Below are 24,071 nucleotides of genomic sequence, written 5' to 3'. Positions count from 1 at the left end.
CCAAAACATACAGTTCGTTCTACAACGAATACCATAAAAATGAAATCATTTAATTTTCATTCTGAATTAAAAAAAAAATTTAGTATGCAGTTTTATATTCCATATCCCAATTCTGGTATAAGAAAGTGAAGGTTTGAAGTGGCTAAGACATTTCATTGATTTTTGTACAATACTTTCTACTCTATTCATGCTAGCATAAGGAAAGATTTCTAGTCAGGCAACTCGTTCAACGAACCAACCCAAATTTGGCCACTTCAAAGCCCGGATATTTTGTTCAGACTTCTACATTCAGTGATTTCAGATTGGTTTTAAATACCTAAAAAATATGTAGCCGAGCGTAGTTGTGTTAGAAAATCATTTTGTTGTGTCCATTTTTTTCATTATTTCCATTATATCTTTTGGTCGCAGTGCACAATAACCTAATAATAATTTCCAGCTATTATTTCCCCAATACTTAGCTTAAACAGTGGAGATCGTAGCAGAGAGGGCGCATTTGTTGAAAAAGGTTAGATTTGTAGATAAATAACTCATTCACTTTGCACCACGTTAACGTACCATCTTATAACACCATTCTTGAGAAAGAATTTATGAACAAGGAATATTATCGAACAACCCGATCGATATGATCCCAGTTAACTTTGTCGCCTTTTCAAAACGAAAATTACCATTTCGAGACATTCGTTTTCAGTCAACAGAAGGCATAAAAGAGAATTCGCGACAAGAGCTAAAGTGAATATCAAAGATCTGCTTGAAAAATATTTTGATGAACGGACTATCGCTTGCATAGGTGTATTATTTCGGCAGATGCCTGCGTAGAAAATGAAATAATCTGAATTTATAAAAAATATTTTGCAACTCATTGAGCAATTTCCGTCAATTTTTAACAGAATGTATGCATTATAATCGTCGCAATGAGTTCACTGCGATATGATAGAAAAAGTTTTTTTTAATAGCGGTCGGTCCTCGGTAGCCCATGGCCAACTTCAGAGTGTATTTCTACCACGAAAAAGTTCCTCATAAAAAAACTATTTGCTGTTTGGAGTCACCTTAAAACTGTACGCCCCTCCACTTGAGGAAAAACATCAATATGCACGCCATAAATATGAGGAGCAGCTCGGCCAACCACCTAAAAGAAGTGTACGCTCCAATTAATTATTTATTTATTTATGTATTTAATAAATCAACTTTTCATTGCCTATCACACTGAGTTAAAAGAAATCTTTTCTGATGAGCCGTTAGATCCGATCATTGCAAGTAAAAATGTCCTTCGACAACTGGGGGCCTCAACGCTCCATTCCCAAGGCTTTGAAAGCATGCAAGTTATTATTATATCTCTTCCGTAATGCGACTAATTCTGAAAGTCTTCTACCTTTGCATACTCCGGGTTACGATACATTTTTTTATTAGCAGAAGCTTCATAATAAAAGCCCTAATTTAAGTCCCAATGAATGTGCATTTTAATAATTACTAACGATCTCAGTAATTACTACAAATATTCATATATAAGTATAATACATACTCTGGTATCTGGGACATCAAGACGCACACCACATACTTTTTGTGCTGTGGGTATAACATATGACAAATGGGTAATTATAAACGTATTGCATTTATGTACCACTACATGTAAATATGCATACAATAACTAGTAAATATATAATACCCACACCCATATGTACTTCCACACGCACAATATGGCCTGCAAATACTATTAATGCTTTCATTCAACATGGCGTATGAGTAATGTGCCGTCATCTGTTCTTTATGGGTGGGGTTCGAGTTTAGTTAATCGAAAGATTATATTTGGATTAAATCGATTTGAAATAAATTAAAGCCTGAAAGGACTGTGGAAAAGTGAAAAATATTGTCTGCTGAAGTACATATGATTACTAGGTTGGCTAAAACAAATTTGTTTTTCTTAATACTATCCACAAAATTTGTACTACGGTGAAAAATATGATACCCCTATTTTTTTGTTTTGTTTTTTTTTTGTTTATACGCTTAGAAAATTAGAATTGAGTCCCATGGGAAAAATGCAATTTTCCATAAATTTGTATTAAAGAGATCGATATTTTTTAATTTAATTTTCCCTTCACAGCAGTGGTTTTATGTTCGGCGAGTTCCAGGCCGTGGTCCTCAAGCCATATTTGCGTCCTTATCATGTCTTGGTTCAGCTTCCTTCTAGCGCTTTCAGTGACCCGAGCTGGTATGACTGCCGCTAGTCCGCATATCCCACTAGATATGTATCTTCTAGCATTTCTATGCTCAATATCTCGTCGTAACTCAGATTTCAGAGATCGGGCCGAGAATTGATCCTTGAGCTGCGCCAGGCGTTTCGCTTCTGTTTTCTGGCCATCTGGTGTGTCGTACAGCAGTTCACGCTCACTCAAGTAGCTCTGGAGAATCCGTAATGCCTTTATAATGTCTATCCATCGTAGGCTGTTAAAAGCGTTTCGTCCATCAAGCGTTGCCAGGAAGGTGGTGATGCGGTTCGGGTAGTAGCGACTGCGTTGAGCGCTGCTTACCACCTCCTCTATTGCGCCAAGGGTGGATTTTTCGCGTGGGAAACCGTATTGCCTTGCTGACAATCCTCCTGCACTCTCCACGGACTCTGCAAGCCGGCGCTGTATGAGTTTCTCAAGCACTTTCCCGGCGCTATCCAGCACCCTTACCCTTACTGATCAGCTTTAGTTTCTGTATTTTTCACAGCTTGGGGAAGATGCTTTGAGCAATGCATGCATTGTAAACGTCGAGCATCACATCTGGCCGACTTTCAGCCACAAGTTTGAGAGCTTCAGCTGGGATGCCATCTGGGCCTACAGCTTTGTTTGTTTTGAGGCTTCTTGCCGCGGTTTTAAGCTCTTCCTTAATGAAGGGTGGGAGCATCTCGTCAGCTTGGGGGTCTCGGTACCCGCGCAGCATAGGTTGCCCATTATTTTGCTGTTAGCATCACTGTCTAGATGTTGGCGTTTAGCTTCTCCGTTACAATTTTATAGCCCAGACCCCAAGGGTTGCTATTTAGATCCCTTCGAAGTTCCTCCCATTTTGCCTTCTTACTGCCGATGATTGCTTGCTTCAGCGCTTTTCGGGAATTTGCCTTTTTCGGAGATTTGCTATTGCCTGCCGATGGGCGGCCGATATTAGAAAAAAAAATTGTCTTCCATTTTGTTATTTCATACACGGAGATTCGGATTTCAGAATGGTAGTCACACACCAACCCATTCGGCTATGGCGCCGCCTGTTTTTTATAGCTACCCTGAAAGTCACCCAAAATTAACAACAATAAAATATTTTTGGCTTAAGCTTTTTGTCATTTGTGAATAGAAATTAAAAGAGGTGATTAATATCGATTTGTAAACATTTTATACCATAGGAATCCATTAGTAGTTTTTTTTGCTTGCCTTTAAATCGTTTTTCGGCACTGGTAAATATTAAATAAAAAGAAAATAAAAAAAAATTGATCATTACTTATGCATATAAGTACATCATTATATTATAGGTAATGATTATATTATAAATTTATATTATAATGATGTATCATACTTATGTAAATAATGATTACATATATAAATAATAATGATTATCAGTAGATACATCAATAAAACTCTTCATTTAAATATAATTAGCGCATATAATTTCTTTGCTAGGTCTTATGCCCAGCTCGCCTTCAAATTTGTGTTGTGTGTCGTGGAATTGTCTACGAATAGAGGCACCTACAATATTATGCCGCATTCGAACGGCAGATGTTTTTTATGAGAAATGCAACTCGCTGGTTTGCTATTGCCTGCCAAACAGTGACAGCTATTGAAAATACCTTTTTCCTCCATTTCTTGCTTCATCTCCACAGTGGACATGAATTTGTTAAGGTTTTTGTAGGAGAAAAAAACATATTAGTAGAATGCTCGATTGTATAAAAGCGTGAATTGGAAAAATTCTATATCAAAATATATAAGAGTACTCAGGAGAGAATATACATAATATACCGCAAAGTTGCAGTAAAAAAATAATAACGAACAACCGTGTTATTTGTCGTGCCAAATTGTGCAGCCTAGAAATATGCAAAGATTTCGCTGTTGCATATTTTGTAATGCTTCTATTTTGTTGTTGCGCATGTTTTGTTGCATGGGCAAATGTGAAAATTATATGAAGCTTTTGTATTATTTTAGGTAAATACGAAAACTAACGAAATTTTCTGTACATCGATTTTGTAATCAAGGTATTTCTAGGTCTAGAAATATTGTAAATTACTTATTGTGCTGATGCATAAAGTGAAGATAACTACTTCGTCAGTCAAAGATCATAATTTCTTTAGATTTTTTAATAAAGCAGTAAAGTTATTTACAAAAATAAGTTTTTAATCTATTACACAGTTTAGATGACTCATCCAATTATATTTTTCAATAACTTTTTTACTTAATAAAAGAAAAGAGTTTTGAGTGATGGAAGTCTTTACTTGAGTCTTTACAATTTTTTCAGTTTAATGGAAAAGATGATGTTCGTCAAGTGGCTGCCGCCAGTGACTTTTCGCAAAATTTTCGCTGATAACTGGTCGCATTTCTGTCGAATATTTTCCTTATGTGCTGCAATTGTTTGAGGCCTGTTGGCATAAACACGTGACTTGAAGTTCACGTGACTTCAAAAGAAGTCTGGGAAACTTTCCTTCACAATATCTTTTGTAGCCCGAGCTGTATGTGCCTTTTTCACCAAGCTCCCCTCATCCAATTCCAGCAGTAAAGAGTAATTTATAATAGCCTTGCAGCGATCGCCAAGTGACGCCCTCAAAAAAATACGGCCCAATCACTCCTTCCGCGTGAACACCGCCCCACACAATGAGTTGTGGATGTAATGGCTATTCGCGGATTTTCAGTGTCCCAAAAACGAAGATTTTGCTTGTTGACGTAATCGCTTAAGTAGAAATGCCTCGTCACAATAATTTTTGACACAAAATTGTCCTCGTCTTTGATTCGTCGAGATTCAGAATGGTTTGGCAGGAATTCTCAAGCGACCTCGGTCCGCAGGCATTGCACTTTGTACGGGCACATGTGCAAGTCTTTCATTAAAATTCGCCTAGGGTCCGTCTGGTAATGCTCTATTGCCCGGCCTATCGGCTGGTATGCTTCATCGGCAGACACAACCCCGACATTCTCGGGCGAGCGACTTGCAAGGTATCGAAAATTCAAATTGATTGGGCAATCTTTATTATTTCTGTGTAGAACCATTCTTGATATTTATTTTTTAAGAAAATCCCTTTCAAATTTCGGCCGCAACTGCGCTATTATTCGGCCATCCGTAAACACCAATTTTGAACGACTCGCTGGAGGACTTCGGTCGGTATTTCGTGAATAACTTTAGTAATGCTGACTTCCAATGCATCAATCGAAGCTGGCTTATCCACAAAGCATTTAAACTTACATTCGCCTCTCAAATAAAAGTCGAAAGGTATTGTAATGTATTGTAATTACCACACGGTCTTGGTGGCCAATCCACTGGTCCGAGACGAGAGATAAGTTGCTCACCGAAACTACGACACAATAAATCCATTGTTTCACGGGCTGTGTAGCAAGTAGCGCCGTCTTGTTAGAGATCATGGGATACAAAGGGTCTTTTATCATGGCGCGATACTCTTCGCCATTCACTGTTATATTGTCGCCTCGTCTTTGAAAAAAGGTCAGCCCATAGGTCGCACCAATCAGGTGTTTTCAATGGATGTAATGGCTTAGAGTTCCTTTTCAACCCAAGTACGGCTATTTTGCTTATTGTCGTGGCTATTAAACCAAAAATGGGCCTCATTGCTGAACAAAATTTGGGTCTCAAAGTAAAGATCTTCGCCGAGTTTTTCAAGAGCCCAGTGACGGAAATTATGACGCTTTGAAAGATCGGCCTCAAATCTTGGACTGTATTTTAGACGCTTTCAAATCATGACCTTTGCGTAAAATCGCCCAAGTAGCGCCATTAGAGGCCAAGTGTTGAGATTGGCGCTGAATCAAATTTTCCGGGTCTACGGCAAAACTCTCATTTACAGCGGCAATATTCTCTTCATTTTCGGCTATACGCGGTTTAATCGGTCGAGTATCATCCAATAATGTAAAACTATTCTCAATTTTGTCGATTGTTTGCCGAATAGTGCGTTCGGTAGGACAGACGAATGTACACCATATGTTGGCCTGATCGCGCGCTGAACACTTTTCATAGAGCGCCGATTTTCGTAATGCAATTGTACGATTTGAAAATGCTGTTGAGGGGTAAGTCTTTCCATGATGAAATGTCAATGAATACTAAAAAAAAATAGTATTGAAAAAGTATCTCCAAATTGATCACTTGTTATATGTAGTACTCCATTAGTACAATAGTACTCCATTAGTACAATGGTACAGCAGTAATACTGCTTGAACACAATTTTTTAAAGTGATAATATGAACGCCGCCGCACAGTGCGGCCGATTCCCAAAAAGCTGGCCAAAAGTCGAAAAAAAAAGTTTCTAGATAGAGTTTTTTTGTCTTTGGGTTGGGCTACAGTAATGCCTTGAGTAGTGAAAACCGTTCATAGCATCGTCCTGTACCCTTAGTATCCTCTGTATTTTCAGTCGCAACGTGGCCTTCGTTTGAGCATCGTATTACTGTCGATGAATAGTGAAAGTTGTACACATTTGAAAGATTTTGTAATGGAGTAAATTGAACAAAACCAAATGGAATCATCTTCGGAAGGTTAGTAAAATACGAGAAATCTTTAGTACATATCAATACCTCGACACAAAATTTTTAGCTGCAGCAATACGTAGATACATTTTTTGCAATTTTTTTTATAAAATTTGAGTTTTCAAACTATATAGTAATACAACGCCGTCATATGCTGCTTTGAAACCTATTAAAGGTTACTCAAAAAGTAATGGTTACTGAATAAAACAAGATTCAGCTGCTACCACTTGCTACCTTGGCTTTTATGCTATTTTTTGTGCACAAGTGCATCTTGATTATGTTCTAGAATATACGCTATTTCACGTGAGGGGGTGGCCAATAGGGGTGGAAGGGGGTGGATTTTCAAAATTTTAAGATCAAATTCGTAATCAGCGACCCCCACAACCCCCGAGTAAGAAATTTTGAATCAATTACTTAATTTTTTGAGTTTTGGCCAGCTTTTCGGGAATCGGCCGCACTGTGCGCCGTAGCCGAATGGGTTGGTGCGTGATTACCGTTCGGAATTCACAGAGAGGTCGTTGGTTCGAATCTCGGTGAAAGCAAAATTAATAAAAAAAAAAATCATTTTCTAATAGCGGTCGCCCCTCGGCAGGCAATGGCAAAACCTCCGAGTGTATTTCTGCCATGAAAAAGCTCCTCATAAAAATATCTGCCGTTCGGAGTCGGCTTGAAACTGTAGGTCCCTCCATTTGTGGAACAACATCAAGACGCACACCACAAATAGGAGGAGGAGCTCGGCCAAACACCTAACAGAAGTGTACGCGACAATTATTTATTTTTTTAATTTAAATTTTGATCGACTAAAATTCCAAGAAATAAGAAGGTACTTCAAGAAGGTACCTTCAAACATATAATAGGACTATGAATAAGTTCGTGCGGTTTTTTTCGAAATTTGAAACTTTATTGACGTAAAATGGTTACAAATTTAATATTCAAAATATTGTCCATCGCTTACTACTACTTTTTCCCATCTTTCTGGCAATTCACGGATTCCCTTTGTGAAAAATTCGGTCGGTTTTGCCGCAATCCACGAATCGATCCATTTTTTGACTTCATCGTAATTACGGAAGTGCTGGTCAGCCAGGCCATGTTGCATCGATCGGAAGAGATAGTAATCGGATGGCGCAAGGTCTGGACTTTACAGCGGGTGGGGTAGGACATCCCATTTGAGCGTTTCTAAGTATGTTTTGACCACTTGTGCAACATGTGGCCGAGCATTGTCATGTTGCAAAATAACTTTGTCGTGTCTATCGGCGTATTGCGGCCGTTTTTCTCGCAGTGCTCGGCTCAAACGCATCAATTGTCGTCGGTAGACATCCCCCGTAATCGTTTCATTCGGTTTCAGTAGCTCATAATACACAACACCCAGCTGGTCCCACCAGATACACAGCATAACCTTCAGGCCATGAATATTCTGCGCCGACGTCGATGTTGAAGCATGGCCAGGGTATCCATACGTTGCCCGACGTTTTGGATTGTCGTAATGGACCCACTTTTCATCGCCAGTCACAATTCGATGCAAAAAACCCTTTCTTTTGTGCCGTTGAAGCAGTTGTTCGCATGCCATAAAACGGCGTTCAACGTCTCTTGGCTTCAATTCATACGGCACCCAATGGCCTACCTTTCGGATCATTCCCATGGCTTTTAAACGTTTGGAAATGGTTGATTGATCAACTCCCAAAGTTTTTGCAACCTCTTCTTGCGTTTGAGCCGGATCTTGATCGAGCAATTCCTCCAATTCGGTATCCATGAACTTTGGCGGCGCACCCTCGCGTTCTTCGTCTTCCAAGCCAAAATCACCACTTTTAAAGCGTGCAAACCACTTCTGGCACGTTCGCTCAGATAGAGCATGCTCACAATAAACTTCCACCAAGATACGAAGACTTTCGGCTGCTTTTTTCTTCATATTAAAATAATGAAGAAGAATTCCCCGCAAAAACACATTATTTGGCACGAAATTCGACATTTTCAAGTGTGGTAAAAATATTGTTGTTTACGCTTCAAATAAAAAACTTATACTGACGTTTGTGCCTTACGACAGTAGCTCTCCAATGAATGTTTGGAAATGTGGATCGATGGAATAATAATCAAGTTACGCCATCTGTTGTAAAACCGCACGAACTTATAAATAGACCTATTAGTTTCCTCACAATCAGTTTCCGGTGCAAAATTGACGCGAGACTCTTCTGGAATATAAGAAGGGGTAAATAATTTGTGTCACATACAGCCATACAGTTTGTAGAATGGACAATAATATTACCTCTCGGCACTTGCTACAAAGCAAATCGTCAGCAAATGCTTTAACTTTTCCCATGAAAGTCAAAACAGTGAGTTAATAAAAATCAAAAACAAAATTGATCCAAGAACTGACCCTTAAGGGACACCCATTTGCGTGTATACTGCACGTATTTGAATACAACACCGTTTTTTTTCCTTAAAAAAATCGATGCGTTTTAACTTTTGAAATCAGTTTTTTATTAAATATTTTTTCTCCAATAGCCAAAAGTATACCACGACAGTCTTTTGAAATACAAAATGCATATTCAAGCACATCAATATTTTGTTGCACAAAGAACTATGTATTAAAAGCTTAGCCACTCGTTGATCTTACGAATGACCGCAAAAATTTTGTTAGTGACACTCGCCGTTAGCGGATTTAGAAAAGAAAAACAGCACGACACTGAAGAAAGCAAACAAAGCGTAATGTGCACCAATTTGATTTGATTTTAAAACTTCAATATTCAAAAAATTAATGAATAATAATAAAATCGACGCATTTAATGATTACTGAATGCACTAAACGCAACAACCATACTGGGGCAACACAAGAACAAAAGCATTACTAAATAAAAAAATAAGCGAAATAATTCAACGATTGTAAAAATATTAAATTAAATAAGTAAAGTAAAAATGGCGAATACAGCACAGCTTTTGCGAAGGCAAAGTTCCCGCGATATTGTGCTGAAAAGTCAAAAGAGCATTGACCAGCTGGAATTGCGGGTGAGTAGCTCCATTGTAGAAAGTAGCGCTAGATGCGTGTATACTAAATGTATGCTAGGTCACACCCTCCTCTACAATGCTGACTTGATTACTTACAAATATTCTTGTGCGGCTTAATTTATTCAAATAATTTCTTAATACTCTTGAATATAAAGTATTTATAACACAATTTTGTTCAACACATTTTTTGGTCTCAATTTAATTTCGTTTGATTTTTTGTTGCTCTTTGTCCTGTTTAGGAAATGCGCGGGCGTCTTGTGCCCAAAGAACACCATAGCAGCGGCACACATCATCATCATCACCACCCCCATCAGCCCATGTATGGTGCGACCAATCAAGCATTCCTAGGTGATGCTTTCGATGAATCGAATGAATTGGAACCAGATGGCTTCGGCGCGGAGGCGAGTACTAGTAAATCGAAAGCAGAATTAGCAGCTGCCGTATCAGCCACAGTTGAAGCACAGGAAGATGATATTGTCGAAGGTGAAAAGGAGGGCGACGAACGTGAAAGTTGGGATAACAAAATCATGTTTTTGCTCGCTACCATAGGGTAAGTGGAAGTGTGATGGCGTAGACGCTAAGAGTTAGGGTGTTATTAAAACATTTAATGCCACGTCATAGGTTGCACGTTTTTGTATGATACCTAATAATTTGTGTGGTGCCACATCGCATAAAAGCCTACGCTACACAGTGGGCATTGTTCGATCGATTTTAATATTAGGTGCGCAATTAAGTTCTCGCTGTTTTTTGATGAAAATATAACGTTATTCGGAAAAAATGGTTACGAGTGAATCATTGAAAGTATTGCTCATCACTGGCTACTACCTTTTCCCATATTTCTGGAAGTAGAACATTTAGCTATTTGAAACTTCGCCGTACTTCAAGCGCTTCAAGCAAAGCTGCCATTTGGTCTCATTTCATATATTTCAGTAATATTCTATTGTACTTACTTTTGACAATTATCGAAGTCAAGCAAGCAAAGTACCAAAGCACTGGGCCAACACCTTTAGATTAGGTTGGAATGGTTGCCCAAGGAATGAGCACTCTTGGACGAAGATAAACGGGATCGTCCTTTGTGATGGCATTGTGAAGGAGGTGAGGGGAAAGAGAAAACCGATGGGATGAAAGAAGAGGGTGGGGGAAGGTGGTGGTGGGGTGGTTAGGAGGATGGGTTTAGAGTGTGTGGATTATGAACGATGACTGTGCTGCGTTTGCGTCAACCGCTTTGTGCTCCTGATGAAATTCATCAGATTTTTAATGTCAACGCCAGCTATATCAACAGGTGTAGCAAAGAAGTAAGAGCCAAGATGCCTAGATCTTAACCTCGACAGAGTAGAGCAGCTTAGGAGAAGGTGATGAGATAATTACTCCTCATCCTCCATACATCCAACGCAAAAAGGACTCGAGGGTATTCCAAGCCTCGCAACATGCACTCCTCGCGCATAGTGTCCTGTGAGAAAACCCATGGGATTCGAAGGCCAGCACCTTTAGTGTTAAAATAATTTGTAAGTCACATAAAAATAAATCAGTCGTTAGCCCGTCCTTTACAAACTTATAAAACATTAAGGCCCTCTACATAGCTGGCAACTATTTTGCGACGTCTGCTAGGTTGCTTGCCAGCTGTAGTTATCTGGTAAAATACTAAAAAAAATTCATTAAAAAATGAGTTATAGCTAAAAATCGTGTAGATTTTGCTCTTGTGTGCACAGGACCTAATATGAAAATGTTGCCTACAGAAAGTATTCTAAAATGAATCTCTTTTTTGCTGCAGCTATGCCGTTGGCTTAGGTAATGTCTGGCGTTTTCCCTACTTGGCGCAGAAGAATGGTGGTGGCGCCTTTCTTGTGCCCTACTTCATAATGTTGTGCATACAAGGGTTGCCTATATTCTATTTGGAATTGGCTGTAGGCCAACGACTGCGCAAAGGTGCGATTGGTGTGTGGAGCCAGGTAAATAAGAAATTCACTATTATAGCTTAGCCCCATTTAATTATTACGCTTTTTCTTTTTTCATATTTCTCTTTCAGGTCTCTCCCTATTTGGGCGGCATTGGCATCTCATCCGCAGTTGTCAGCTATATTGTCGCTTTGTATTATAATACCATAATTGCCTGGTGCCTCATATACTTGTTGCATAGTTTTGAGTCACCTTTGCCGTGGGCCGATTGCCCCACACGCCTCTATGCCAATTACACTTATGACCATGAGCCGGAATGTGTGGTAAGAAATAAATGCAATCACTCGCACTCGCACACACACGCACACAAGCTCATCACACCATTTGCAACACTAAGCAATGTCACACATCTACCTACACATGCATACGTATGTATGTATATGTATGCAAACATTCAACATCCTTCATTTGAGCATAAAAAGAAACGAATTGAATAAATGTGAGTATATTTATTGAAAATGTATGTTCGCCTGCATATGTATGTTTTGTGTTATTTGTTGTAAACTTAAAGAGTTTATGATTCGTCGATTAACGAGAACTTTATTAAATTAAGAGAGGTACCAAGGTGAGAAAATAACCATCTGATAATGTAAACAAAGAACCCTTTATGCGGCGAAAAAATTTTAGTTTTATTTTTAACGCGATAAATTTCATCCGAAATTTTTCCAATTTTTTTATGTCCTCCAAATAAAACGATTCCTTTGCTACATTGAAAACTTCTTCACTCCAACCAAATTTCATTTACTCATATTTTGAAATAGAAAATAGTTACATGGTCTAAGTCAAGACAATTCTCTAGATGAGGTAACAATAAATTTCAAATATCATAGTATATAGTATAGGAACTCTAGAAATATGCACAAAAGCGCCAAATTGAACTCTAAATTCCTAATGAAGCACACAACATTTCATATTGTCACCATGATTCCAAAAGACCGTAACTGACAAAAACTAAAAAAATCACTTTTTGCTCAAATATTATGCATTTCATCGAATTACAAGTCCCACATCACACAGTGGGCGATATCATCGATTTACTTGGAATTAAATTCTGAAATCTGCAAACAATAATATTTGTATTTAAAAATTTGGGCTTGAGTCGCTTGGACAGCGGCTAATCGAGAGATCATATTTGAATAAAATTGATTGAATACATCAATATAACTGTAGAGCCCATCTTCGCAGGGTTAAGACTTTTCAGACTTCCATTTTTTTGTTTTTCCGTATTTCTACCAAATTTAAAGTTCTAGCCATTAGGAATTATATTATTTTCAGCCCACTCTGCTGATACAAATAAAAAGCAATTGCTTCATGACATATAAACAGAAACATAAATAGAGAGCACTTTCGATTCGCCACTTCACTTCTCGCTGTATTTGGGCAAATTTATCGCGCAAGATTCGCCACTAGCGGCTAAAAAACGGGTATAACTCACTTTTTTCAATACTGCACTTTTTTAAGTCAGACATTTCAGTATATGCAGAAACTTCCAAACATTTTTCTCTATGCATCGCTGTCGATTTCGTATCTGTTTGTATAGATTGCATTGTATTACCTCTTGAGAGCGACGATATTAAAGGATGTGATGATGGCTGCAAAGTTTCCATCAAGCTCTTCTTCGCTTTTTCACTTAAAATTCTTCTAGTGTGATGCTCATTGAAATTTCACCTTGTTGCGTGCTTCCAAGGCTTCCAGGTAAGAGCTACCCATAAATTAAAATTTTGTAAATAATACTCGGCAAGTAAAGGGTGGTTAAATTTCAAGGGCCGATGTGAATGTAAACCCCACCTAAAGGTCAAGTTTTTTTCTGCATTTGATTTGATATTTTTCAATTTCAGACTAACTCAATTTGTACCATGGAAAGATACACAATAGAGCAACGCGTTAAAGTTATTCAGGCTTATTATGAAAACGGGCGTTCAAATCAAAATTCATATCAAAGAAAATCATCTTCAGTTATGAGGCACATTTTCACCTCAGTGGATTCGTCAATAAGTAGAATGCTAGTCCAAAAGTGATTGCCGAAAAACCAATGCACCCACAATGAGTGACTGTTTGGTGCGGTTTATGGGCCGGCGGCATCATTGGGCCGTATTTTTTCCAAAATGAGGCCGGTCAGGCAGTTATTGTGAATAGTGTTCGCTATCGTGAGATGATAACGAATTTTTTATGGCCCGAATTGGAAGATATGGATGTGGACGATATGTGGTTTCAACAGGACGGTGCCACTTGTCACACAACTAGCGAAACAATAGCTCTTTTGTGCGCAAAATTTGATGCCGAATAATCTTCAGTCGCGGCGATGTCAATTGGCCGCCAAGATCATGTGATTTGACACCGTTGGACTTCTTTCTATGGGGTTATTTGAAAGAAAAGGTATACGTCGACAAGCCAACAACAATTCAAAAGCTAAAGGATGAGATAATTCGGCACATCACCGGCATAGAACCTCAGTTATACCTCAGCGTCATCGAAAATTTGGACCATCGGATGGAAGTGTGCCGCCGAGGCTGCGGTGGCCATTTGGCCGATATTTTGTCCCATACGTAGTTGAGCTATACTAGTATTATCATAGTAAAGAGAAATAACAATAATTTCCTAAAAAAGTTGCATTTAATTCAAAATCAACACTGGCCCTTAAAACTTAACCGCCCTTTAGAATCTCTGATGCGATTCAATAAATTTCTCTGCAGTTTGGAATGTGTACTTCTTAAACTTACTTTTGCTTTGAATAACTTTTTAACTAAATAAAAAAATGTTATTGACCTTTACGCACTCCATTGCTTGCCGTTTGTAAACTGCATCGGTCTAGTTCGCAAGTGTCAAATATAATTGAGTAACGACAACATTTGCAAAAATTATAAATCTTCAGATAGTGCGATTAATTTTGCGCCAACATCTTATTATAACGCTGACGTTAGTATTAAAGCTAAGCTACTAATGAATTTAAGTTGGCCCAAGACTCCAGGAAAAAGTTCTGTGCCCATGAAATTGACATGAGCATTTTCTTATTTCAAACTCCTTCTATTGCGTAATTTTTCCATAAAATCAGGGAGGTTCAGATTGTTCTAGGAAATAAGTGACATTAAAGTTGGGCCTCACCTCTTTGGTTTGAGGCTGCGTAGTCAAGAGTAAAGTGTTTCCACCCAAAATTTGGTTATTGTATTTATCATCACAGGAATTCCGACAAGCATTGTAGATTGAATCATCTTACTAGCCCTAGAAAATACTCCAAAGGAACTTGCAGGTTCTGTAGAGAAAAAGATTTAATCGCCAAACATGTGCTGACATCGTGCCCAGCACTGATGCCTAACACCTGGGTAAACATATTTTACCAAGGGAAGAAATAAAACTTATTAAAATAGCGCAAAACCTAAAAGTTATAGAGGATGGGCGCAGAGAAAAACTCTAAAATCCAGGCGCTACAGTAAATCTTTTAGGTTGCAGTACTAAATCCCCTCATAATAATAATAATAATAGAATCACGAGTGTATAGTCCATTATTTCTTAAAAAGAAAATTATCGATATCAGAACTGTCAAAATGTGGTTAATTACAGTTAGATCAGTTGAACCTTTCATACCTATTAAATCTTGTGCATCTCTTTAAAATTTCCTAAAAGTTTATTCGTCTTTGGAATTTTATGGAAAACTAACGGAATTCAACTTCTCCAATAAAAAAAATATTAGTTATGGCTTTTTTCATTTCATGTGACGACATGAGCTTAAAAGTCCTGGACTTAACACATAGATGGCGCTAGTTTTATTGCATTCAGCTCTTTCTTCAGTTAGTACTAACCTTAAAAAGACAGCTGCTAAAATTTCCTGATATTCTATTCAATACTTCGTCAGTTATTGTGCTAAGAGTGACCGCTACTTCTGTTATTTTCAAAACAATGTATCAAAAGGTATTCCGTGTTTTAATTTTACACTGCTTCTTGATAGAGGAAAATACCGTTCAAGCGAAACAATAGCTTAAAAAGTCTTATGGCGACTCCGCTCCATCCGAAACACCAATAAAACGATGGTTTGCTGACTTCAAACGTGGTCGTAGAGACACCGATGATACAGAACGCAGGGGACTTCCAAATGGGGCGGTAACGCCAGAAAATATAAAAAAAATCTACAAAATCGTTTTGAATGATCGAAAAGTGAAGTTTCGTGTGTTAGCTGACATCATAAAAATATAAAAAAAAATAAACGTGTTGACTATGACATTTGACTATGAGAACGCTCTGTTCAAAGTGGGTACCGCCTTTGCTCACTGTTGACCAAACACAAAAACGTGCCGATGATTCTGAGCAGGGTTTTGCCATGGTTAAACGTAATAAATTTTTGCATCGATATGTAACAATGGATGAAACATCGATCCATCACTTCACTCCGTCATCTGAGCGGACAGTAAATGGAGAACCACATCCAAAGCGTCCGAAAGCACAACAATCGGCTGGTAAGGTTATGGTCTCGGTATTTTGAGATGTGCGTAGTGTAATATTCATCGACGATCTTGAGAAGGGAAATACCATCAACAATGAATATTATATAGCATTATTGGAGCGTTTGAAGGCCAAAATTACAAAGAAACATCCGCATATGACAAAGAAAAAAAATGTTCTTCATCAAGGCAACGCACCGTGTCACAAGTCAATCAAACCAGTGGAAAAACTACATGAATTGAACTTCGAATTGCTTCCACCTCCACGTATTTTTTTTTTTGCTAGGCCCGGGTCTTTTCAGCCCATATGTTACTTATGTATTTATAACTAAGCAATCTTAAATGTGGGATCGCTACAGAGAGCTGAAAAAGGAAGAGAGACGTATTATCCGACAGAAGAAACGAGAGGCCGAAATACGTGAGTGCGAGGAGCTTGAGATGCTGGCCAACAGGAACAACGCCCGAAAATTTTACCAGAAAGTTCGGCGGCTTACAGAAGGTTTCAAGACCGGGGCGTTTTCCTGTAAGAACAAAGACGGCGATCTGGTGACTGACGTACAGAGCAATCTTAAATTATGGAGGGAACACTTCTCGAACCTGTTAAACGGTGACAGCTGCGCATGTCATAGAGAATGTGAAGATCCCGATACCCCAATCGTTGACGACGGAATTGTCGTTCCGTTACCCGACCATGACGAGGTGAGAATAGCAATATCACGGCTAAAAAACAACAAAGCCGCGGGCGCCGACGGACTGCCGGCTGAGCTATTCAAACATGGCGGCGAGGAGCTGGTAAGGTGCATGCATCAGCTCCTATGCAAAATATGGTCGGATGAAAGCATGCCTGCCGATTGGAATTTAAGTGTGCTCTGCCCAATCCATAAGAAGGGCGATCCTGCAATTTGTGCCAATTACCGCGGGATTAGTCTTCTAAATATCGCCTATAAGGTTCTAGCGAGCGTATTGTGTGAAAGGCTGAAGCCCACCGTCAACCAACTGATTGGACCTTATCAGTGTGGCTTCAGACCTGGAAAGTCCACCATTGACCAAATATTCTCAATACGCCAAATCCTGGAAAAGACCCATGAAAGGAGAATCGACACACACCATCTTTTCGTCGACTTCAAAGCTGCATTCGACAGTACGGAAAGGAGTTACCTGTATGCCGCGATGTCTGAATTTGGTATCCCCGCAAAACTAATACGGCTATGTAAGATGACGTTGCTCAACACCAGCAGCGCCGTCAGAATTGGGAAGGACCTCTCCGAGCCGTTTGATACCAAACGAGGTTTCAGACAGGGTGACTCGCTGTCGTGTGACTTCTTTAACCTGATGTTGGAGAGCATCGTACGAGCCGCAGAACTTAATCGCTCAGGCACAATTTTTTATAAGAGCGTACAATTGCTGGCGTATGCCGATGATATTGACATCATCGGCCTGTTAGTTCTGCCTTCTCCAAACTGGATAAAGAGGCAAAGCGAATGGGTTTGGTGGTGAACGAGGACAAAACGAAGTACCTCCTGTCTTCAAACAAACAGTCGGCGCACTCGCGTATCGGCACCCACGTCACTGTTGACAGTTATAATTTTGAGGTTGTAAAAGACTTCGTCTATTTAGGAACCAGCATTAACACCGATAACAATGTCAGCCTTGAAATCCAACGTAGAATCTCTCTTGCCAACAAGTGCTACTTTGGACTAAGTAGGCAATTTAGCAGTAAAGCCCTCTCTCGACGAACAAAACTAACACTCTACAAGACTCTCATCATGCCCGTCCTAACGTATGGCGCAGAAGCTTGGACGATGACAACATCCGATGAAGCGACGGTTGGAGTGTTCGAGAGAAAGATTCTGCGTAAGATTTTTGGACCTTTGCACGTTGGCAACGGCGAATATCGTAGAGGATGGAACGATGAGCTGTATGAGCTTTACGACGACATAGACATAGCGCAGCGAATAAAGATCCAGCGGCTTCGTTGGCTGGGTCATGTCGTCCGAATGGATACAAACGCTCCGGCTTTGAAAGTATTCGATGCGGTACCAGCTGGTGGTAGCAGAGGAAGAGGAAGGCCTCCTCTGCATTGGAAAGATCAGGTGGAGAAGGACTTGGCTTCACTTGGTGTGTCCAATTGGCGCCGGTTAGCACGAGAGAGAAACGACTGGCGCGCTTTGTTAATCTCGGCCAAAATCGCGTAAGCGGTTATCGCGCCAATTAAGAAGAAGAATCTTAAATATGTGTAGATTTATTTAATTCACTTACTTCACCTTTTCAAATTTACACTAATATACCGACACATATTTACTTACAAATTACTGCCATTGAAATTACACGCGCGTACATGCATCAACTAATCACACCTACTGAAATATGTTTGTATGTATGCATCATTATTTCTTCGCACCTAGGCCTCCTCGCCCACGCAGTTCTACTGGTACCGCACCACACTTCAGTGCTCCGAAAGCGTCAATGAGCCGGAAACTTTTAATTATCACATGGCTATATCGTTGATAGTTTCATGGTTTCTTGTCTACATCTGTATGGTACAAGGGATTACGTCGTCGGGTAAAATCGTCTATATGACCGCCATATTTCCATATGTGGTGCTCATTATATTCTTCTTTCGTGGCATTACGCTGAAAGGTGAGTGTTTAAAAGCGTGAAGGAAATGCGTGTAGTTAAAAAATAAAACCAAAAAAAAAAAAAAACGAAATCTTTTAAAGTCAAGTTTAATTAGTGAAGCAGAAATCATTTCAGTCAAATAATACGCTTTATAAATGCACATAAAGGGTGGTCCAAATTCGAGTTAATTTTTGAAAAATAATAAAATAAAATGCATAAAATAAAATAAATAAAAACATTATTATATTTATTAGAAAGAGTAGATATTTTTTCATTCAAGTGGCTAGCTTGACTGGCTTCATAGTAAAGCATGGAGTCAGCCTTATTTTTAAATCGTTTGTTGATGGCTTCACACAAGAATAACTGAATAATCACGAATGGCTCGAACGATATTCGCCCTGATAGCTTCTGAATTATCCACATAACATAAATTTTTCAAGGTGTCCCCAAAGAAAGGTCACTTGACTTACAGTCCTGATTTGGCAGCAAATTATTTCTTTTTGTTCCCGTAGATCCAAAATAAATTGCGAGGTCAACGCTTTTGTACGCCTGAAAAAGCTGTTGAAACCTTTAGTGCTCGGAGGTATCCACTTCTGAGTGCCAAAAGTTCTTTGAAAATTTGTTCAACCGAAAACAGAAGTTCACTGACTTCCAAGGAGAATATTTTGAAAAACAATAAAGTCATTTTCATTATTATTTTACTGAGTTTTCATTATTGGACACAAAATGTGTTCCTTCAAAAGAGAGAGTCCAATGCGATCAATTTATAGCTCCCAGGCGCCCAATAAACCCCGTCATGATTAGCGTGCTAGAGATCGGCTGTTTCACGGGATGGATGGTATGGCGCCCAACGCTGATGAAAATAAATATCCTTCAAGCCCACGTCGCTTATTATAGTTCATACAATTTCGGCAAACGCGGCTACTTAGGGCTCACTGTTAGCTAAAAATGCAGTTTCCATGGCCTTGGTGCCAACACTTATCAAATCTAATCGTCATAAAAAACTCTGTATACATTTTTGAGAAATTCTTCTGGGGAGCCAGTATTGGTCAGCTATAAAACTGGGTAGTATCACTAACTCTACTTTTTATGAATAATTTTATTTTCCGGTAATTATGTGCTCCAAAGGTGGCTTGTAAGATGAAAATCTACCAAGCGAAGCGGATGGGTTTTGTCCTTACACAACCTACGAAGCAAGCGTCTGTGAACTAAGTCCATTAGTAAGCCAGCCTCAAAAAATTTTCATGTAAATTAGAACACATTAATATTGGACCACCCTTTTTGCTACAAATATGCTGTTTTTCAACTCAAATAATTTGTATTGGCACTTAGATCCGGTTGCACTTTGCGGCCAGAATCAAATTCCTCGATGGAAATAGGAGGCGAAATATTCGCATTTTTACAACCCTGAGGCTAAACTGTTATATTTTTTCACTCGCTTTTTTAAGAGCTCGAAGACCCCTTAACAACTTCAGTTTAAAAATATAACATTCTAAGCCAACACCTACTAAACTTATAATACAAAATAATAAAAAATGCACATAACTGTCTGCCAAGAACTTGAATTTAAACTGTTGAATACTAAGTTGTTTTATTGGACGATATTTCGCTTTACCAACTTTTATCATAATCGCTCTTGTCTCTTACAGGTGCTTCAGAAGGCGTCGCTCATCTCTTCACGCCACGTTGGGAGACACTACTGGATCCCGTCGTGTGGTTAGAAGCTGGCACACAAATTTTCTTTTCTTTAGGTCTCGCTTTTGGAGGTTTGATCGCCTTTAGTTCTTACAATCCTGCTAACAACAACTGTTACCGCGATGCCATTTTGGTATCTCTCACAAATTGTGGCACGTCCATGTTTGCCGGTGTTGTGGTCTTTTCAGTGATCGGCTTCAAGGCCACATCCACATTCGATCGCTGTAACGAGGAACGGCAGAGTCTGATTGCGCAGAATAAAACGACGAATCTACCAGTTTGTGATCTCGAAAAAGAACTGGCAAATGTGAGTGCTTAAATTTAAAAAAAAAAATTAAAAACTAATTTTTATTAATTGAAAATTCTCCGCAATTCTTCATGGCAGAGCGCTTCTGGTACCGGTTTGGCATTCATTATATTCACTGAAGCGATCAATCAATTTCCTGGCGCACAAATCTGGGCGGTTCTCTTCTTCCTGATGCTTTTTACACTCGGCATTGACTCACAATTCGGCACACTGGAAGGTGTCGTAACCTCGCTGGTGGATATGAAATTATTTCCAAATCTACCTAAAGAATGGCTTGTGGGGGTGAGTAATGAAATTTTATGTTCTTTGCGAGCAAGAGTTTTTGCATACAAAGTCTCTCTCTTTATATTCTCTTTCATTGCAGGGCCTCTGTTTTTCCTGTTGTTTGATCTCTATGTGCTTTGCTAACGGCGCTGGTAGCTACATATTTCAACTAATGGATAGTTTTGCGGGTAATTTTCCACTTCTAGTCATTGCACTTTTCGAATGCCTGTCGATCAGTTATGTGTACGGTGTCAGAAGGTGGGTGTGTATTGATCGTCAAAGTTATAACTTTACTTTATTTCCTTCGTGCGTTTGTGGCCGTATTTACCTTTGTCCTCATAGGTTTTCCGACGATATCGAAATGATGACTGGTTCTCGTCCAGGCTTATATTGGATGATATGCTGGAAATACCTTTCACCCTGCGCTATGATAACCATTCTGTTGGCCTCTTTCTATCAGCTGCTCACCGAGGGCAGCAGCTATCCCGCTTGGATAGCTGCCAAAGGGCTGACTGAACAACTCGAGTGGCCGCATTGGTGTATTGTCATTGCATTTTTCCTGATACTCTCATCAATACTGTGGATACCGATCGTGGCGATATTGAGGTATGCCGTATATTCGGTTCTTAGGTTGAAGAGGGGAAAACGTACTTTTGTTTTTACACAGGCTCTGTGGCATAAAAGTGGTAGAGGACTCGGATCCTGCCTGGTTCCCAGAAGCAGAGCTGAAAGAAGTGCACGGCATTGTGCCACATGAACCCACAGAAATCGAACGTACAATATTTTGTTTTAATATGGACGGCACAGAGGGCATGTGCTGTCCGAAATATGGATTACCCGAGAAATCGCTCGAAGAAGAGGAGTAAATAGAGCAAACGCAAACTATTCATGGAAAGAGTTGAATTTAAAAAATACTACATAATGGTGGAAAAAAACAATAAAATGTTGGTAAAGCGGACGCATTCATATAAAGAGGCATCAAGGCATTCATAAGAGGCATTGCGGCGTTGCCAGAAACCGTCGTGAAAAATAAAGCAAAGAGAAAAAACCATAAGCAGGCCGCGAAATGGGAAATAAAACAAATAGTAAAATAGTAAAATTAATATAATTAAAAAAATAGTTAAACTTTAGCGAAAACTGTAAGGGAGTGGAAGTAAGAAACTTTTTAAATTAACAACTACTTTTTTGGTGTTTTGGTGGACAAACTGGCATGGAGACTCAACTATACAATAATAAGTTAAGTACTAAATATATTATACAATAAATATATTTATATATATATACATAAATATATTGTGTAAGCCAATACTGTAGCATTACTTCTAAAGACAATAATTTAATTGAAAAACCAATGTTGTTAATAATTTTAAGCAGCAAAATGTACTTGTAAATATAAAAAGAAATACAAAGACAATAATTCTGTTGAGAGTAGTTAACCTAAAGTTGCCATTCAAATAAATACGTAGCTCTTAAAAGATGAGTGTTTTTTCGAAAAAAAACAAAATGTAATGACATGTAAAAAGTGTACTGTGATTGTGCGCAAAATAGAAAAATAATCGAATTCATTGAAAAAAATACTCTAAAATTAGCCACCGAATATAATTCTATATGTATTTATAATATGAAAAGGAATGGAGATCATTATAAGTTGTCAACACACATTTCTATTATCCATATACCAGGTGGCGCAAAATTATTCATTCAATTTTGCTTCTGAATAACTTTTTTACTAAATAAAAAAAAAAAGATTTTGATGTATTTTATTTTGACCTTTACGCGCTCCATTTCTTGTCTGTTTATATATCAGAGCTGTCTAGTTCACAAGTGTCAATCATAATTGACGTGCAAATTAACGTGAAATTATTTACCAAATTATAATGAAAAAATCATTCCAATAATATTTCTGTTTTGTATTATTAGTTAAAGTTCTCAAGCTCTTAAAAAACCCCTGTATAATAAGTTATAAATCTTCCGATGAAGGGATTAATTTTGCGCCACCTTGTATGTATACCTACTTACACTTATTGAATGTAGAATATACCAAGCCAAAGCGACCAATGTCTACGAAATTTAGAAGATTCGAAGAGAAAAAATGTGAAAAGCGTACCTTCAGTTAAAAAAGTAGTTTAAAACATAGTAACTAAAATTTAAAAATACTGTTAGCACATACCTACACTTATTTCATACAATATTTCAAATTACACTGGCTGACAAATGATTTATGATCAATGAGTCCGACAATCCACATTTTATTTTCGAGATATCGCCAAAGAACGTTTTTGGATTAAAAAAAGAAGGAGATCATAAAAACATCAAACATCTTGAAAATTCACTAAGCTAACCCAATAAAAGGTACAAAAAATTAAAATTAAATTTGCTGTCTTTCGTTTACGCAATTTTTTTTATTAAAATCGAAATTTTTTTTTTTTTTTTTAAATTTAAATTAAAAACTTAACTTTTTTATTACAATTTAGGTATTAAAAAGTTATTTAAAAAGTTAAGAAAGCAATTTTTTTGTGCCAAAATATTTAAATTTTCGATTTATGTAAATTGCAAGAAATATGCGGACGCAGCGACAGATTTCTATAGGAACTTGACGGTTTGGTTCTTGGGGTTTTTTGACTGTTGTTATTTTTTTTTGTTGGCCATACCCAATATGATTTAAAACAAATTTTGGAAATTAAAAAAAAAAAAAAATGGAATTAAAGGTCTTCCTAATATTTTGATATTATTACATTTTTATATATAATTTGTAGATTCATTTTCCGAATTATGACACTTCTTTACTAATATATATTTTTTTAGTTTTTGAGAAAAAAAAGTTTCACTTTCCCATATAACTAACAGTTTAAACTTTGCAAAAGATTAATATAAAAAAAATGCAATTCAAAAACTAAAATTTTCCTCAAATGTAGAAACTTTTTAATCAGATAATTTTAAACAAATTTCGAGTATGCAGTTTTATAGCCCATTGGGATTTGATATAATAAAGTGCAAGTTTGAAGTGGCTGAAAAATCGATAATTTTGTTTTTTGCTGGCGGCCGTTGTATCCTGTACATATTTGAATCAAACTCGAAAATTATTATTATGCATCTTACAGGG

General features: G+C 38.1%; 1 protein-coding gene across 1 annotated transcript; it reads left to right on the top strand.

Moving 5' to 3' along the window:
• Nucleotides 1–9,456: 9,456 nt before the first annotated feature.
• On the top strand, nt 9,457–23,354 carry LOC128858054 (sodium-dependent neutral amino acid transporter B(0)AT3). Its single transcript, XM_054093985.1, has 10 exons — nt 9,457–9,695; nt 9,935–10,245; nt 11,467–11,644; nt 11,722–11,913; nt 18,489–18,723; nt 20,352–20,704; nt 20,783–20,986; nt 21,069–21,226; nt 21,311–21,574; nt 21,636–23,354. Exons 1-10 carry the CDS (start codon nt 9,606–9,608, stop codon nt 21,832–21,834), a joined length of 2,184 nt encoding a protein of 727 aa, XP_053949960.1. The 5' UTR covers nt 9,457–9,605; the 3' UTR covers nt 21,835–23,354.
• The last annotated feature ends 717 nt before the right edge of the window (nt 23,355–24,071 follow it).

Source organism: Anastrepha ludens, chromosome 3 (genome assembly GCF_028408465.1).
Source record: "Anastrepha ludens isolate Willacy chromosome 3, idAnaLude1.1, whole genome shotgun sequence".
NCBI lineage: Eukaryota > Metazoa > Arthropoda > Insecta > Diptera > Tephritidae > Anastrepha > Anastrepha ludens.
The sequence above is the reverse complement of the archived record's forward strand: the minus strand, read 5'-3'. Positions and strand labels throughout refer to the sequence as shown.

Excerpts from the sequence above, each read along its gene's own strand:
- LOC128858054 (XM_054093985.1), top strand. The coding sequence starts at position 9,606 with ATGGCGAATACAGCACAGCTTTTGCGAAGGCAAAGTTCCCGCGATATT. Across the intron at positions 18,724-20,351 it reads TCGTGGCATTACGCTGAAAG|GTGCTTCAGAAGGCGTCGCT; the intron begins GTGAGTGTTTAA and ends TGTCTCTTACAG. Across the intron at positions 20,987-21,068 it reads CTAAAGAATGGCTTGTGGGG|GGCCTCTGTTTTTCCTGTTG; the intron begins GTGAGTAATGAA and ends CTTTCATTGCAG.